This window comes from Ambystoma mexicanum, chromosome 2p (assembly GCF_040938575.1).
Source record: "Ambystoma mexicanum isolate Mex_15411 chromosome 2p, UKY_AmexF1_1, whole genome shotgun sequence".
Classification (NCBI taxonomy): Eukaryota; Metazoa; Chordata; class Amphibia; order Caudata; family Ambystomatidae; genus Ambystoma; species Ambystoma mexicanum.
Window position 1 is genome coordinate 413354533 of NC_090923.1, and position 19718 is coordinate 413374250.

The window sequence follows — 19718 nt, forward strand, 5'->3', positions numbered from 1 at the left end:
TTGCAGTGTCCCTCCCTCCGCGAAAACCAGTGTCACTGTCACTGTTGCTGATGTCCACCTTGGGATCTCCTATGGCTCACCACATGCATTCTTCACCACCTTCTCACTCACTCTGCTCCTCTTTATATCACTTGAGCTGGTCTCTCTGTCTCTGCTCTGCCCTCCTTTCCCTTTCTCACATTTAATCACATCAGTCTCTATAGTCTTGTTTACCATCTCTCATTTTATTCTTGAATCACAACCTCTGTCAATGTTTTCTTTCTCTTTCTTGTTCTCCTTTAATCATAGTCTATGCCTGTCTCTGTTTAAATTCCCTGTTTCCTCCATTAATCACAATCTCCCTATCTCTGCTCTCCTTCTTTCCTTTCTTCTCCTTTTCCAACAGACTCTCTGTTCTCATGTTCCGCCTTTCCATCCTTTAATCACCCTCTATATTCTATGCTCCCTCTCTCCCCTAGTTTAACAACAATACTCTGTATCATTTTATATCCCTCTTTTCCAACTTTTAAGTTAGTCTGTCTATGTTCTCATCTTCTGTGTAGCAAAGATCCTTTAATCATGGTATTTCTTTTCTCATTCACTCTCTCTCCCACCTGTAACTAAGTCTCCCTAGCTCTGTCCTTCTTCTTCTCTACCTGTATTGCCTTTACTCCCGGTCTCCCTGACTTTCCTCTCCATCAGTCTCTTTCCCTTTATTAATCACAGTTTCCCTGGCTCTGTACTTCTCTCCCTGTTCCTCCTTTAGTGACTGCACTCCTGGCTCTGATCCCCATTGGGCCCCTTTCCTCTGTTAAAGTCTTGCTGCCTTCTTTTCCTTTCTAATCACTCTTTTGCCTGGCTCTGTTCTCCACTGTGCCTCTTTTCTACATTAATCACAGCCTTTCTATTCTCTTCCATCCCACCCTTTCTCCCCAATTATCATAGCTCTGCTGGCTCCATTCTTTATTTTGCCTTTTCATCCATTAATCACAGTCTCTTTGTCTTTGATCTCTTTCTCTCCTGTCCGAGAAATCAGTAACGCATACATTTCGGGTGATGGTAAGCAGCAGTGATTTATTTGTTGGCTTGCAATTCAAGGAAAACACAGCATCCTGCCTCTGACCAGGACCCACCTAACAGACCTGAAGTGCCCTCCAAACCCTTTACCTTTATAGATCACTGGTCACCTGACCAGGGAAGATTCGAGAACACTACGACTAAGCCTTCAGGCACACTTCTTCCTATAGTACTTGCGACCTTGCTTCCTCAGCATAGGAATGTAGCTTCTCCATCTTATAACAAGGTGCAATTTTAATCAACAATCTTCCATCCGGTTTTTGCCTGCTGTTGCTGCTGTGTTCAGGCCTGCAACCTTGTTCTAGTAACCCCAAAGAGTCCACAGCCTGCAGTCCTCACTCCTTATACATAGGCACCATCCAATTCGTGGACAAAGAAGCTAGAAAAAGAAAACCAAGAAGTATATGGTTGACGTGACATCAAAGGGGTGGGGCGAATTAACCGTATTTCATATAGGCTTCCCAAATGTCCTCCTGCAAAGAAACCGCCCCCCCCCCGCTCATCGTGTCTCCCTGATATATTTTTGTCGATATTTATTTAATGAAATAATATGCTCCTGCCACACTCCTTTCTCCTCCTTTAATCAGTCTTTGTCTATTTTCATCCTTTACCCACATCAGATGTCTCTATTCTCCCCCTTCAATCAGTTGCCGTTTATACCCCTTACACCTTTACTCAGTGTCTGTGATGAAGTTCTCCTTTTCTTCCTGTCCCACTTTAATCAGTCTCACTAGGCCCTTAAACACTGTCTGGTCTTCTGCTTTCCTTCTCTCATTGCCATGTTTAGTTGTAGAAAGGAGGTGAAATGGTTGGTGGAAGTAAGGCGGCCATTCCAGCGATTTCCAGCCACTTTGGACATCAATCCCTCAATTCCCTAAGGATCTGTCCAACAAAAGTGTGTCCGTCTGTCAGGTCATTTCAAATGTACTTGAAGAAATACATGCTTGTGGGGGACGTGGGGGGGGTCCTCCTGTCAGTGGCTTGTAACATTGCCAGGCTCCGAAAGCAAGTGACACCTCACAGCGGCACGCTATAAATGCTTTGGGGAGAGATCCCTTCATTATCAAGGCCACTACTTATTGGACTGCCCTCTTGTGATCCTAACCCTCAACCTCATCAGACTTCACAGCAAAGGTCTGAAATCACCTTCCTACCTTCACGCGTTAGGGCCTGTCTGCTGTGATGTGACCTGATGCTGGACATTTGGAATTAACCTTTTATTCCCCTTATTTCCTGTGCATTCTGAAGTCGCTTATAGGTAACTTGTGTGCTATAAGAAAACAATGCAATAAAAAACTCACTGAGAATGTTACTTGAAAATGGCTGCAAGCTGTAGAATTGGGTCCATCTCGAATGTTGCCCCAAGCCAGTCAGCGATTTTTTATAAACAAGTGCCTGAGACTTTTCTAGGCAGGGAAGTTACTTTTGAATACCTTTTTCTCCATGTCTAACTTGAACTCCTTTCATCCCGCAGAGGCCTGGGAATCGACAGCAAGCCGGAGTTACAGCGAGTCCTGGAACACAGGCGGCGGGATCAGATGATACGACAGAAACAGGAGGAAACAAAGCCCCTCCTGTCGCCCTTAGAGCAGGAGCTTCTCCGGAGGCAGCAGAGGCTGGATCAGGTAATACTTGGGAGCACCTGGGGGAATGTCTAGTGGGTCTGAGTTTGCTTTGAACCCGTGAAGCATTGAGGAGTTCTATAAACTAGTGCTGTTCAAAACAGTAGAGTTTTTCAGTTATGAACTCAGTTCATAAATAAATGGCGGAGCTCAGATTCTCCGAATATGTGAGTATTTTCCTAGCGCATCTTTCTCAGAAGTCAGTTCAACATTTCATGTTAAAAATCATCTTAGTTTCTGCAATGTGAATCTTTGAATGTGTCTTCTGTTGCTGATCTTAAATAGTAGCCAATAATGGAATATACAAATCATTGAATGCTCCCTTTGAAAGCTTCTGAAAAATCACTTAAAAGAACCTTTTAAGACCATCATTTAGGAAAAGGAAGGTAGGCTTTTTTAGTGAGCCTATAACTGTAGGGACCTGTGGTGCATGGATTTCACTACTAACAGAAAGACATCAGAAGCGCGCAGTTGGATCAGAAGCACCCTGTACTCATCCAGAGACATGCACCCACCCTAGATTGCGAAAGCCATCATACATGAAGCACTCATGGCTTCCTACACATCAACCCCTCCATCTCAGAAGGCATAATTCCCAATGAACTGAAGATCAGCCCAGCCCTCCCAAGGCTAAAAAGAACATTTACAAGACTGTGGGAGCCCTTCTCCTGAAAACGAACATGGTTCAAATAACCTATTCTATGGAATTTCTTCCACTCATGAGGTTCTACAACCACGTTTTAGCTCACTGCACCCTTCCCAGACACGTGTTTCGGCCTTGCTGGGCCTCTTCTTTGAGGTGAAGCTAAGCCTCTCTAAGGCACAGTGAGCAAGGGGAAAGCCTGAAAAAACTTGTCTGGGGTTACTGTTGGTACTCGGATGAGAATTGCCTAGCGTTTCGGTGCTGAACTGCCCAATTGGGTGGGGCCAAACTGATATGCAAATGGTTATTTCTCCCCTGTGAAAGGTACAGTGAGCTAAAACGTGGTTGGAAACCCTCCTGAGTGGGAACCTACACAGAGAACAGGTTATTTGGCTGCGTTCGTTCTCAGTAGATGTGCTCCCAGAGCTTTGGCATATAAAAAAAACACTTCACCCTGTTCATCTGGCTAACTGCCCTTGCATCTAACACCTGCCCTTCATCAGAAAGGTCATTGAGAAAACAGTTGCCTTCCAGCTGCTGGTTGTAATCTCTCAGCATTACCTCCCCATACCCTACTAGTCCAGCTTTAATCCTGGAAGCAGCTCAGAGAGCCCCACCATCCTGGTCACTGACAATGCCATCAACATTATGGACAAAGGAGAGCTTTGTCTTTTGATCTTGCATAACTTCTCCGCTGCCTTCGACACAATCTTCCACAAAGCACTGAACATTCTAAATTCCTACATGGACCATTACACAGTTGTCCTGAACTAGTTCACTACCTGCCTCACTAACACTGAGGGCCAACAGGTGCATCTTTCACACCGTTAACTATGAAGTTTTGCAAGGAATTAATTCTCTTGCCGGTTATCTTCAAACTATGCATGAAGTCTTTGGGGATTGCCTGTTATACGTGATTGAGAGAATACGACAATGTACTGACAATACAAAGCTCTCTCTAAAGTTCAAGAATGTAAGTGACATCCATCAACCGAATGTCTACATCACCTTCATACAGTCCTGGATCTCAACTGCTTACTTAAGGCCAAACCCCACAAACTGGAGTTCACCCTCAGCCGAAAACTAACAAAGCACACCCATCTCCAAAAGTGGCAGCATGATATGAAGCTTGACAGATTCACCATGCAGCTCACTCTCAGCAAGAAATCACTTGGATTCACCTAAGACAGCGATCTCTCCGTCAAGGCCCATTTTCAGGGACATAATTTGGGGGTTTCTAGGGGTCGTGCTGTGCCCCCCCACACTCCCGGCAACGTGCTACCCCTGGCACTGCGTCTGCAACCCCTGGGTAGCAGAAGCAGAGAAAACAAAAGTAAAGAGGGCTCAGGCGAGAGCCCTCTTTACGTTCCGCTTCACCCGCAGATACATGTACTGGGAAGGGCAGAGGGGAGCTCTCATTTTAAAAATAAATAATGTATTTTTGAAACGCGTGCTCCCCTATCACCCAAGGACATGGAGGCATCCAACGCCTCTGCTCTACGCATGCGTACGTGGAACATGGGGGTCATGGGCGTTCCTCGGAGGAAACGGTAAGGACATGTATTTTTGGGGTATTTTCTTGTGTGTGTTGGGGGTGTGTGAGTGGGAGGGTGTGAGGGTGTTTGTGGGAATGTATATATATATATATATATCTTTTTCTCTTCACACTGATGCAATCAGGTAAAATTGAGCAGCACTCTTCAATCCTCCAAAACAGTTGGTCCGGACATCCAGTTCGTGTTAAAAGATAATCTTTATTAGTGCCTTACAGGACGGCACAAACATATTAAAAAAGCCATTAAATTAAGGCTCCCCAAAGTGCAAAAATGTGCGCGTTGGGAACGTTAACGCGTTTCGCGGCTTTTCCTGCCGCTTGATCACAACAATTCGTTCCCTTGGACCCATAGAGTTTAAAACAGCCATGCAGAGCGGAATGGCGCTCGTTGCCACTGAAATAGAAAGAGGACTCGAATGAGGGAATGCACCCATTCGGAGTAAATCTAAAGCGGACATGTTTACCATAGCAAATCTCTATTAACAGAAACACTTATGGGTTAAGGTCTATGTTCTGGCCCCCATAGGTAGTGCATATATGGATGTAAACTACAATCCAATACATCAGTTTAAAAATATTCAAAGTAATAAAGTGCCTAGTGCATGTTTCCTGAATAATAAACTGTCCGCATTTCTGTGCGGTATACAATGTATGGATCTAAAATTCGAACCCACATGCTTTCAATTTGAGACGTTGCTTTAAATGGCATATATCTTTCATATTAACTATCGCATAGTGCAGCTGGGTAATACTTGAATTAAATTCGTTATTATCCAATATATGCCAGAGGAGGACAGTTTTAATATGAACACATGTTAGTCTATCAATTCCTCAACTTACTGTTGCAGAAAACATTACCATGAACTCTGCATATGCTGTTAAACCAACCTCTAATGTGCATGTGTGTTATATAAAACAGTGTATATGTAAAAATCAGTGTAAACATAGTAGTGCACAAACAATCTACAATTCCATAAAAGAATCGTAAAATACCCTTTAAAAATAAGCAATAACAAACAGGTTAAAAAGGTGTTTAAAAAAATTAGTCTTAAAATGCAAACAATGGAGTATCATTCTGTGTGTACGGACTGTATGGTTCCAGTGGTATTTTTTATCTCAATATTGAAAAATGTAAATTGGCAAGAACCATGGAAGCCTCGGAAGAATGTACCATTAGGGGAACAGATGGGAGCTTTCTTTTGACCGATGTCCAACACTTGATGGTCATTGTCCCAGAAATGTATATAGTTCCTCGTCTATGTTGTGTCCTAGGGGGAATTTGCTTTCCAAGTCCAATATGCAGCGAGTCTCTTTTTGCCTCAGAGTCTTTTCTTTGTCACCTCCTCTTGGTCCCATCTCAATTTTGTGCATGCCAAAGAACCTAAAGCTGCTTATGTCATTTTCATGATGTTCTGCAAAATGTTTGGCCATAGGGTAATTTGCATCGTTATTTATAATTGCTCTTACATGTTGTTGAATACGTGTTTTTAGTTTACATTTAGTGCTCCCTATATACCATTTGTTGCACGCACAGGTCAGCACATAAACAACGTATTCCGTCTCACAGGTAATCATTCCTAATATAGGAACCAGATTCCCAGTGATCGGATGTTTGAAAGAGCTTTGTGTTGTAGCATACTTACAGATGTTGCAGCGAGTGCATTTAAAGAAACCCTCTTTCTTGTTTTTTGTCAGCCAATTACTCTCTCTGCTGTTTTCTTCTTGTGTCATATAGCTCTGGACCAGGACATCTCTGATCGATTGGTTCTTTCTGAAAGTAATCTTGGGATGATTTTGGAGGTTTCCATTAAGGTCTTGGTCTGCCATAAGGATTCTCCAATGCTTGTTGAGAATCCGTCTAATCTTGGGTGCTTGGATATCGAAGGTTAAAATTAATCGCGTGCTGTCTTTCTCCGTAGTTTTTCTTTCGTTGTGTTCGGTTCCTGCTATGAGCATTGAGCGATCCTTGGCTCTTGCTTTGAGGTATGCTCTCTCCACAACTCTCTTGGGATATCGTTGTTTGGAAAAACCTTGCGCGGTTATTCTGCTCTCCATGTCATAGGTTTTCAGGGTACTGTTATTTCTTCGTAACCGGATGAATTCTCCATAGGGAACACTCCATATTAGATTCTTAGGATGTCCACTTTGTGCATGGAGTGGTGAGTTGATCCCTGTGGTTTTCCTATATAGTTCACTGGTGAGTTTGTTATCTACTATTCTCACATTCACGTCGAGAAATGTAATCAGAGTACGACTGTGTGTTTCTGTGAACTGGAGATTGTTTTCATTGTTGTTTAGATGTCTCGCAAATTCCATCCATCCTTGTTCAGTCCCTTTCCATATAATGAAGAGGTCATCGATATATCTCAGCCAGAGAATGATGTTGTCTGTGTATTTTTGGTTTTTCTCCGTCCACACCTCACATTCTTCCCAAGCGCCCATCGTCAGATTAGCATACGAAGGCGCAAAAGTAGTGCCCATAGCGGTTCCTTTAGCGGTTGTGTGTGTGTAATGTATGTGAGTAAGTGAGTGCGTGTGTTAAATGTCTGGATTACTTGCCAGTACTCTTCATTACTCTTAGTTCTCCTCTTCCTCCTCCCAGTACTTGCTCAAACGTAAGTACTCTGATGATGAAGAGGTGTGTGGAGGGAATGCTGGGCGGAGGAGCTGATTTTGGGGGTTGGAGGAGGGGAGTGAGAGGGTGAAGGGATGTGTAGGAAAGGTGGGGCATGAGGCGTGTGCGCCAGTGCTTTAAGTGGGTCTCAGAATCGACAGAGGGGGTTCTAGTTAGGCGGCATGGCCTAGATACGGGTGGCTAGATCTCACCCACCCATACTTAGGGCATCCCCCTAACTAGAGACTCCACTCACTTATGAGGCGTGGAGGCCTGGCAAATGCTTGGCTCCCCACGGGAACCAAGAAGAAGAGCTGGAGAGCACTGATATTATACTTTGGTGCACCCAGCCCCTCCTTTTTGTTCCAAATCATAGACTCAGACGACAAACCCAACTGACAGGCTTCCTGAAACTAGAGGAGGGGCCGGGAGCACCAAAGGTATAATATCAGTGCACTCCAGCTTTCCTTTAGTTTCTTAAAGAGAGAGGAGCTAACACCCAGCAGGCAGCCTTTTCATTCAATGAGCCATGAGGTTCAAAGGCTGTAGTTCCTTGAGTGAAAGGGTGGCCTGCAGGGGGTTAGCTCCTCTCAATAAGAAACTAAAGGAAAGCTGGGGCGCCTAGCCTCTCCTATTGTTCCTTAATGAGAAGAGCCAAATCCCAGCAGGCAGCCCAGTTAGCCAAACAGCTGTGCATGGATAAAGGGCTGCCTGCAGGTGTCTGCACTTCTAATAAGAAAAAGACTCCTTTTCCTACTCGGAAGCGCAACACCTGCAGGCAGCCCTTTAACCATGTGTAGCTCTTTGGCTAAATGGGCTGCCTGCTGGGGGTCAGCGTATCTGGGGATACTCAGGGGAGAGCCGAGCAGGGCCGCAGCTCAGGAGTCCTTTTTGTAGAAAGCCGGGGCTCTGTCTTTTTAGCCCCAGCCCACTTAAAGCCCTGGAGTGTGCTAAAACGTGATGGGCATCTATGATAAAGTAGGCATGATGTGTTTTATTGGTAGCTAGTCTGGCATTTTGGTACAGCCAGTCTAGTCATTTTTTACTGTGGCATGACATTTCTACTGGGCAGCAATCATAAATTAAGCATGTCTAGACAGGTAATTGAGTGCAGCCAGTATAGCATTTTCTTACTATGTCATGGCATATTTTTCTGGGCATGTATGATAAAGTAAGCATACCAGTGTTATTACAAGGATAGATTGACATTTTGGTTCAGCCAGTCTAGGTATGTCTTACTGTGGCACAGCATTTTCTACTCTGCATCATCAAGGCTACAGCAAGCATACGTGTATTACATGCCTGGCCTACATTGTGCAGCCAGTTTTGACATGTTTTCTTATTGTGGAATTTCATTTTTAATAACAAAGCAGTAATATAGCTCAGTTGAGGGCTTGCTGCTGCGATCTGTATGATCTCCAGATTGCAGGTTTGAATCCCAGCAAGGCCAACTCAGCCTTTCATTCTTCAGTGGTTGATAAATGAGTGCGAACTTCAGTTGGGATGATAACTGAATTTAAGTATGTGCTATGTATAGCGCTTTGCCGAAAGCACTATTTAAATAACAAATCAGTATCATTAATTATAGAATTAATGGTCCTGTGCACTGTTGGTGACTTGCAGCTTTTGGATCTTTGGATACTGTATTGGTATTTCATTGTATTGTATTTATTTATTGCATAGGTATTTGGGTATTTTAAAAATTGTACGTTTGGGTACTTTTTTTTTTACACCCGAAATCTACTTCGGTCCGGTGATGTCACCGCGGTTTAAGAGGAAATTATGTAATCTGGGTCAAAGGTCACGTCTTGGGGTGTCATCAGCTCTTTGATGTCACTTCTACTATCCCTGGCGTTTTGGTGAAATGACTTCCCTGCCCACATCTTCAGAAAAGCCCAGTTTTAGTTCACTTTTCTGCACAAGACTAATCCCATTCTCAGATTTTAGAACAGTTGTAAAAGCACCCCCGCCCCCAACCTGGATGGTGGCATCAACCCATCATAGGTGTCCAAATCATTGGCTTACAGTGGCAACCAAGTCCCCAAATCCTAACCTGGCTGCAAAACTCTCCACCTTCAGAGATCAATACAAGATGCCATGGCATTGCCAAGCTGGAAAAAAAGAAAAGCAAGAAGGAGAACACAATACAGCAAGCAGGCCACTACAATGCAGCAATACACAGCCAGGAAGGCCCCTTTCTCATGCCCATGAGAAGGAATAGAAGACTTTATGCTTCAAAGAACATCTTGTTGGCGGCTGATGGCAGGACCCTGCGGGCGGATCCCAGTGCTCCATGAACCCCTTCCTTCGCTTAAACCCTGTCATTGAATACTTGCATCTGTTGTTTAGTGCTCTATTGTTTCACAGCTACACCCCAGCTTTAGAAATTGATACTAATCTGAATAAAATACAAAAAAGTAACTAAAAGAAATGAGTGTACTCACTGCAAGAAAACACTGCTTTATTGCAAACACAGCAGGGAGAAGAAATTCAGACAGTCCTGTGGAACTGAACTGGGTGAAGGAATGCTCAACCCTGCCCACTGCCCACCCAACCTGCCATCTTGCCCCCATCTCCTTTTCCCTCTGGTCTCCACGCCCCTTGACTTCTCCCCAACCCACCAACCTGTTTCCTCTGGCATCGGCGAAACCTCCGCCACCGCTCACGCATCCAGGGCTTCAATGGAAATGGAAGAGGAGCTCTGTATGGAGTCCCACCTTTCATTTCCATTGCGGGCAATATTAGGTAATTGTGTGATTGAACGGGACACAGCAAGCGTGCATTTCATTCATTTTAAAAAGTGCAGTGCTATCAGCAAACTAGATTAAAAATGTGGCGTGCTAATAGCAATTACACCCTCGCTGGTGGGCCAGATGGGTGGTACAAGCAACAGGGCCCATGGTTAACTTGGGCCCTGAGCCATTGTCACCCAATCCGGCCCACAGGTTTGTGTGTTATTGATATAAGAAAAGCTAGATCCTCATACTAATGCTAAAATACCTTTATACTCTGCAGTGTAGTTTCCATGGATGGCAGGCATGTTCATCAATGGGTACACACCCACATATTCTCTCTCTCTGTCACTCTGTCTTTCCCTCAATTTGTATTTTATTTAATTTATTTATAATGCACCGCAGCCCGCACACATCAGGGCGCAACAATTGGACAAAGACACCATACAGGAAAAGAAGACAACTGAGCACAAAAAAGGAGGGCTTGGCTGAAACTGATTGTTACTTAAAGAGGAAAGTCTTCAGGGCTCTGCGAAATGCCAGGTTGTTTTTTTCCAATCATATAGCCATCAGTAGGGAATTCCTAAGCTTGGCAGCTGTTACCAGGAAAGATCTGCCCAAGCCATCAGAGTGCCTGAAGTTTAAGCTGTTAATGTGACCCAGGTTTCCGGAGGGAAGGGATGTGCTGGGTACGTAGGGAGAAACAAGTGACTTCAGGTAAGCTGGAGCTGTTCCAAAAAGCCATTGATGTACAATAGTGCCAGATTTGAAGGTGATGCGATCTCTCACCGCCAGCCAGTGTAGTTCTTTTCTATCGGCCACGATATGCTTGCCTCTGGGTTTATGCTTAATAATACGCACTGCATTATTCTGAATTGTCTGGCATCTTGCCAAGCAGCCGCTGTTAGCCCTGATTAACAGGCATTGCCCAGAGTCAAGCCTCAAGAGAATGGTTGCTCGGGCGATGGTGGCACCATTCTTTTAATTGAACAGAGGCCTGATGCGACTCAGCAGGCAGAGGTGGTACTGGCAGTTCCTGCTGATTTGATTCATATGGGATTCTGCCCTCTATGAAGATTCAAGCGGAATACCTAGGGTTTTCACCTTACTCTCTGTACCGGGATTCCACTGCTCTTGATGTGCAAATCGTTGAGTGAGCCTGCCAGGTACGAAGATGAGTAATTCTGTTTTACTGCCATTTAGGCACATCCAATTCCTGGTCATCCATGCCTCGATGATATCATAGGCACGCAAGAGGTTGATGGGATTTTGAGTATAGTGGCCGCTCACCTCTAGAGTCAGCTGAGTATCGTCGGCTTAATTCGTAAAGAATACGCCAGTGTCTTCGAGCACAGAGCAGAGTGGTCGAAGGTATATCTTAAAGAGCACAGGCTGCAAGCTGGCGTCCTGCGGCACACCACATGTAATGGAGGCCAACGGGGAAAAGGAATCACCCCAATGGATTTTGGACCTTCGATTGGAAACGAATGAGTAGATCCATTTGACTGCCCCCTTGGAGCAGTTACCTGCATGTTTGAGTAGTTGGTCATGATCCAGCAGGTCTAGGGCTGTGGATAGGTCAAGCAAGACCAGTACCCAAGCCTTAATCTGGTCCATGAATTTCATCATGTGAGTCTGTAAATCATCGAGAGCAGTCTCAGTACTGTGTACTGGCCTGAATCCTGACTGTTGTTTTTGTAGGATCTTCTTAGCCTCCACAAAACGCTGGAGTTGCCCCGTGGTGCACTTATCAGGAATTTTTAACAACAAATTGCAATTAGTTATTGTTCTAAGATTGCTTCAATCTTTTGGGTCTAAACCAGGTTTTTTTAACAGGGGAGTGACCATGGTGACCTTAATTGGTTCGGGTACGAGATTATCTCTGAAAGAGGCGTTCACAATGAGAGTAAAGAATGGGATAAACAGCTTTTGATGTTCCAGAATAATCCTAGGGGGAAGGATATTTTCAGCGTAAGAAGTGGGTCGCATGGTAGACAGCAGGGCTCTCATCTCTGTGGTCATGATTGGTGCAAAGATACATTTGTCTGGATTGGAGATCTTGATGTGGCCAGTCGGAGGTCCTGGGGTCAATTGGGATTCCCTAATTTTATGCCTAGCTTTAATGGTTTTGGCTTCGAAAGCATCTTGCACGTCCTCACAATCCACAGATGCAGGCTGAACTGTAGTAGATAGGGCCTTCGGCTTGTGGGATGTTTTAACCTACGCATCCAAGCCCTACAACAGTACTGTGCATTGCTGGCAGCAGAAACATCAGAATGGCCACTGGAAAGCATGCTGCTCGCTCAAAACCATCCAAAAATGCGCAGTAAAAACCTGAAAAATTGGCTGCCATCCACTTTTGCCTATCTTAGTGAGCACAGGAGATCACTGCTAAAAACCACCATTGGGCTACCCACACAGTAGCCTGAAACCACTTAGAAATAGCAATACTGATTGCCAAAAGCAACCCAGAGCTGTTTGGGAATTCATTTTCTTGATTGTCAAAAATGTGCTAAAATCATGGCTCACAAATCACCAAAAAGATCCACCTTCTTGTTGGGTGTTCCACATTATTCTACTGCAAGAATCCACATCAACACAATGTCAGCAATAATCATATGATATCAAGCTAAATCCCATTTTAAAGATACTGATGTGAAGACAGCTGTCAAAAATGGGTGCAATACTGGTACTCACCACTACCAGAAGCCGGCGTTTTAAAACAATTCTTTAAAGAACTGAACAACTGAACCCAAACTATGCAAAAGAAATACTGGCTATCAGAAACCTAAGGGGTAGAGACAATGTAAAACTATATTCTGAAATGATTTGAAGGAAGCAATTGTTTAATGTATGTATTAAAAATGTGGGTTATATTGTAAGAAAAGACAAATTGTAGGCATTGGTTGCAGAGTTAAGAAGTTTCCCACACTGGGAACCCTTCACACCTGGGGCCTCCCTACCAACAGGACAGTAGATCGCATGGACATTAATTAGAACTGTTGTGAGAGGAGGCGATTTCCCCTGCTGGCAGGAAAAAGAGACAACAGATTCCTTGACTGAATGGAATATGCTGATTTGGGTGTGACTGGCCAACAACTCCTGTCAGGAAACAGGCCATGTGACCTCTGAGTCAGAGCCAAGTTCTGGGGGGGGGGCGGACCAGACTGAGATGTGAATTCAATTGAGAGCAAATATATGTTTTTATAAAATTGCAATTTACAAAGTGTACCAAGCTGAAAGAAATGTCAAACTTGGAGATTCTTAAAATGACAAATTCACTCACAGTTCAAGACTAAGCTGGACGCCCTGTGATGTTCTGAGACCAAACCCTGTAATTATTAATATTGTAGCTGCAGTGTTTATGCTAGAAACATAAAAACCTACAGTGATATGCTCAGAGAGAGTGTGTACATCTGTGTAAAATTTGGTGCGTAACCAATCTTGGCAAATTCACCAAAAACGAAAATAAGTGGTAATTTCTGAACCCAAGCTCGTAGGAACATGGGACTTGAACAGAGACTGGTCTTAATTAATCTGTGAGGTGTACATGTATTCTCAACAACTTGTGTATCTGGGAAACATGTTTGTTATGAAAAAATGATTTTCTAAGTAAAAACAAAGGGGAGTTTCTTCACTAGATTGTAAAACACAGCATCACTCTGACTCATTCTGACATGCTAATCCTTTCTCCAGTCAGGTCACAGGGAATCCTCTAACCTATCAAATCCTTAGGGGGTTGAGCATGTAGAGTCAGCCTCCACACCCACTTTGAAAACACATAAAAAGAGACTGCTCAGGACAGATGAGACACACTCATTTTTCCACTTCAACTGATTCCTGCGAAGCACTCTGCTGGACCAGATCCAGACAATATCCAGACTCCAGACTCCAGATAGATCCAGAGACCAGACTCTAGAACCCAGCTCTAGAACCTGAAACGTAGGCCTAACCCAAAAGCTGAACTATTCTCAGCAGGCCTGTAGAATCTAGCAACTTGATTCTCACATTCAACAGCCGGGCTGAGCTGTTCTATTCTAGCCAAGAACCCTGTGCTAGGACCGAGTTCCAGACCCAGAAAGCAGCACTGTATCCAGAACCCATCAGACCCCGACCACAGGCCGTGCTGTGAGCAGAACCAGTGCCTGAGAACGTCCAGTGGCGAGTGAAGTCCAAACCTGACCAGATCGGTGACGAGGCCCATTTCCATTCCATTCCAAAACTAGGAGTGAGTATCTAGTCTAGAACTGTAGAGAACCAATCTCAGTATAAAGTAATCCTCTTCCATTCATTTCAACCTGTCCAGAACTGCATTTAAATTTTGTGTCCATCCTGTGATTTCAAATCTGTAAAAGCACCTTCTGTCATTCGGAAATCTTGACTTTATTTCTGAAAATCTACCTCCACAAAAACATCCGTAACTTATGAACCGCATGTCCTATAGTTTTTTCGTAATCGCGATTTGCGCACGCAGAAAAAGTGCTGCGAATTGCAATTTAGCTCAATTTAATTTTCTGTCAAAATAGCTGCTCCTTGTTCTCAATTGCTGAATTTCGTTTTCAACCTGGTAATCACTCATGAATCATTGCTAGTGTTGACCTGAACCAATCTGAAGTAAGTATCACTTATTCTGAATATCCCTTTGTGAATTGAAATCATTTTAGCATATTTTTCCATCCATTGCGATCACATTCCAAAGCGTTTTGACCTATGTTTTAAAATCATTCCTGTGTCTCTCTAAGCTTGCTGGGGGGAACTGGAATTGAACTGCATTCCTGATTGTATTCATGAAACCTGTGTACCCTCCTTCCCATCTCTTCATACTGCATAGTGGGGGGAGTGAGTAGTCACAGGTGAAAAAGTGATTATATTATCTTCTGATTGAATTCATATCAAGTTTATTTCTGTGCTGCATTCTTTCCCATCTTGCATTTCGTTGAACCATAAAAGTATTTGCTGCTTCCTTATCCTTCCTATTCCTACTGCTAAGTGATTAAAGAGATTGTCAATTTTATAATATTACCCATTGTTGATTACAGTCCATATTCATAAGTGTGCTATTCAGATATTATTTTGTTCATAAAAGTGTGATATATATATATATATATATATATATATATATATATATATATATATATATATTGTTTAATTATTAATTTGCAAAACAAACCTACTTCTTGACTCAGTGAGGTCAGGGGGGATTCAAAGAGAGGGGCGTTATATAAGGGTTCATCATCCAGATTTAAGAACTTTGACATAAAAAAATATATAAATAAGGTGTTCCATTGGGCATCTCAGACTAGGCATTGACTTAGTTGGAGTGCTTAATTGAAGTCACTTACAGGCTTCAAGCGTGATTTAAGAATCTTGAAGAGTTTCCCGTGGAGTTAGGTGCTTTACTGATTTGGTCATTGGAGACGTTTTTCTTAGCATCCAGGATGTTTATTTATAACGTTTTTCTGCCATTTTCCATTTGTTCTTATTTTTCTCTCTCTCTGTTACACGCTGACTGTACTGACTCACACCCTGACATATTTATTGTATTGACTGATGGGTTGGGGTTCAGCACTATCTGAAATTTGTCAAGAGGACTCTGGATCACAGTGGACAATGCACCTGTAAGTCTAATGTCCAAGTAACACCAGGAGGTGGGCAGTGGGAGAAAGAATGGCTTCCCAGAGTGGATGCCAACATTAGTGCAGAGCTTCTGTCCTGTCCCTTTTCTCATGTTTCCCCCACCCTCTCTGGGAAATCACACATGTGTGAGGCGCATGGCATCACTGCGCTCTTTGTTTTAAGCCTTACTCTCCGCACCATTGTCACAGCACTATATCACCACGGTAACAGAGGTAGAGGGGCTCACCCAAAAAGACGGATAAAAATGTGTTTGATGCGTGATTGGCCAATTTTCAGCCGTTCGAAAATTCTGAACGTCCGAAACGTTTGTCCAAACCATGCATTCGGTGCTGGGGACTGCGGGGGTGTCCCCCGCAGCCCTTGCTCACAATATTGTGACTGGGGTTTGCGGGGATGCCCCCCGCAAACATCCCAAAAGAAAATCCCCAGAAAATCATGGAAGTGAAAGGAAACAGGCGTTGCAGGGACCAGTGAGTAGGTGGCAAGGTAAGTAGGTGGCTGGGGATGGGGGTGAGCGTGTGTTGGGGTGGGGCAGTGGTCTGGGTGGGGGTGTGGGCAGGGGTTTGGCCAAGTCAGAAATGTTCAGGGGAGAAAAGACCGAAGGAGAGAAAATAATCTTCGGTCTTTTCTCCCTGAAACATTTGTAACTCTGTTATTCAACCCCATTCCAGCTAGAGCAGGGATCCATGCTCCTATCCAGCAACTAGTGAAAAGGAGAAGGACTGGGATTTTGATCTCCGGCTTCATCACCCACCTCAATTCCTGGTATATGATGGGTCGCTGAAAGTAACGTTGCATTACCCAAATTCCATATGCATAAGCGTTTTTGTCCAGTTTTCTTTCTTTTATTTAACTGGGCTCTGCACTCCTTTTGGATGCCACTGGGTGTCACCAGAAGCCTTGAAACTGCTGGCCCCATTGTTCTGTCAAATGACAATCCCTGCACCTTACTGCAGTACTGTGGGGATTTGTCTGACTCCAAATGGGTGTCCAGTCAAATGGTAGAAAATAAAGGATCGAATGACCATTTGATCGACAGTCAAATGGTCGGAAAAAAAAGGTCAAATTTATTTATTTATTTATATATATATTTTAGTTTGGGTTGGTAGAAAAATGTTTTTTATAAAGAAATTGGGGGGTTGGGGGGGAACCCCCCATACTTTTTTTTTATTTTTAAAATCGACCATTTTTTTCGATCATTTTATTGTCGATCAAAAGGCATTCGATCCTTTTGTTTTCAACCATATGACCTACAACCCTCCAAATGCCATGTATAATGTGTAAATCAAGCCCGGTTTAATTAAAAGTGCATGTCTATGTCTGACCCAGACTGGGCCTAGGGGCCAAGTGTCATGAAGAAGAAAATAATTTCTTTTCCTTAGCTGCACTCCTTGTTTCTGCCATGTGTATTAAGAAGAACCCAGGCAAGGCATGTAGTTAAATCATGAAATTAATCATACCCGCTGGCGTGAGCTACAAATTCCATTCTCATATGGTTTGTGGAATTTGGGATGGTACATCGCAATCTAGAATGGCATTAATTCTAATGTGATCATAGAATGTAGTGTAATATGGCTTAAATTTGTTATGTTATGTTGCTATGCTTTTATACTGTTGCTTAATATATATGCCAGGCATTTTACATACAAGTTAATATGCAAGTTAATTATGTCTGAGGAATTGTGCCGGCAGTGGATCCACACAAATCACATGACTCATGCCTGGGAAGATTCCCTCCAGGAGATGGTTTTGTGGGTGCGGGATGGCCCATGCACATCTACAGTACAGGGGCTGAAGGAAGCCTTTGTTCTCTAATACCCGAGCCAGAGAACACTGCCCAGTGGTTGCCTACTGGTTGGTATACTTATCAGTAGCATATGGTGATTATACAAAGTTAACTAAATATGACTAGATTGCATAACCCATTTCTTGTGCTCAGTTGTCCTTTTTTCCTGTATGGTGTCTTTGTCTAATTATTGCACTCTTTGCTGTTACCATGACACTTTGCTGTTACCATATTCAGCACTGATGAAGCACATTCATTAAGTGAAACACACATGGGTGTATGTGAAAAAAATATATATTTTATCAGCAAGATGTGTTTTGTAGGCTAATTACTTGCATACTTATTTATGACCTACTACACTTATTACAAGTAACGTTATGGAACACTATTGCAATAATTTATATGATAGCAAAATGCAAACCAGTAGAAGTTGAAGTTCATTTACTTTAATGAATTCTTAAAGGATGTACGTAGAGGCTCCTTTCCCGATTTATGAACTCCGCCCTTATTACCAATCTTTGCATATCGCTTCACAAATGCCCTCAACTGCCTTATGTATTTGATATACTGTCCATTCCTTGCCTTCGCTCTCCAGGTCTTACCTTCTGCCTTCGTCTCTCAAGGTTTGCTTGTATCATTCATCTGGGGGCCCAGCAGGAAACGCATACTTTCATCATTAGTCATCAGTCCAGTTGTGAGTCATCTTGACACTGTGGGAGCCAAATGCCTTCCAGAGGCGCACCCTAGTGCTGTCCCTCAGAGCCTCTCTCTGTAGGCTGGTTCTCCAGAACAAGCAGTCCTATGATCTCCATGGTTATATGAGGAATCATAGCAGAGATGGAGTCTGGGGTTCTTCTAAAGACGAGGACCGCACCATGGATGTGCTGTACATGGTGCCTTACTTTGAACACCCTAGGAATAGTCAGATGTGTCTCTCCAGCAGCAACTCTTTGAACACTCCCTTTTTTCCTGATCTTTTTTCTGATCTAACTTAAATAGTGTCCCTCATTATCATGGACCTACACTGGGCATGGCCCCCGCACCCACATTTTGAAACTCTCTATGTCAACATCGCTACATTCCTAACTGAAGGGGCCACCACACTCTTGAGTCTTTTCCGGCAGACTGATGTCATACATCCTGGATGGGGCAGAAAACCACACAAGTATTGAAGTTTACATGGGCCTGAATGTCATCCCAACCCTCTTGCTGTAAGTGAATAACAGACTCTCACTGTGGAATACATTCAGATTCCAATCATAAAGGTCAGACAGATATACCTCCTTCACCTGGTGTGGTGACACAGACCGAGGGAAGGCTATACTCTTTAGAGGGGTGTGAGAGTGAGAAGGGTAGCAACCCAAACAGCAGTAGTATAAGACTAAAAAATAAAGGAATGTCCAATCAAGGATCTATGAAAATATGCATACCTCAATTAAACACACCAATAAGCAATATTGCTGAATTACAAAAACACTGACAACAACCCCACTCTGTGGAAAGAACATAGAAAATGCAGACTGTAGATCTGGCAAGCCCGCTGGGTAATGTAGCAAGGCAAGACTTTGCAACAATGTCATTCAAACGGATATATCTTGGAAGGAAAAGGTGCAAATCAGTGGTTTATCTTCCAGGATGTCTCAAAAGTGGAGCATGGGTGCTGGACGTCATAAAAGTACATGACTCTGTCCTTGAGTGTTTTGAGGGAATCAAATCGGGCTTTGGGATGCTGTCTTTGTGGGCCAAACCAGTTTCGGGGTGCAGTGAGTCGTACTGATCAAGACTGTTGAAGGGGTCAGAAATGTGAAGCAGACACACAAGTATAGTTTGCTCACAGTTTGCCATTTTAATAATTAAAATAAAGGGGTGAGACAAATGCCTACCTTTCCCTAACCTAACAAGGGCATCCCTGCCTAACAAACGAAAGCTAAAGAAAAATTATGTAGTGTCCAGAAAATATCTGACCCTCACACCTATATGCACCACAAACTTATACTGGAATTGTTTGGCTGTTTTAAACTGCACAATATAACATAGACATTCAAACGGTTAAAATGTAAAAGTTATAACCAT

General features: G+C 43.4%; 1 protein-coding gene across 2 annotated transcripts in view; it reads left to right on the forward strand.

The window, feature by feature from the left end:
• The window catches only part of FAM107A (family with sequence similarity 107 member A), a 1685791-nt gene that overhangs the window by 1583357 nt on the left and 82716 nt on the right, over positions 1-19718 (forward strand). For both annotated transcript variants that reach the window (XM_069643755.1, XM_069643756.1), the window contains one exon: positions 2531-2681. In XM_069643755.1, coding sequence (XP_069499856.1) covers positions 2531-2681 — 151 coding nt within the window. The remainder of the gene's footprint in view (positions 1-2530; positions 2682-19718) is intronic.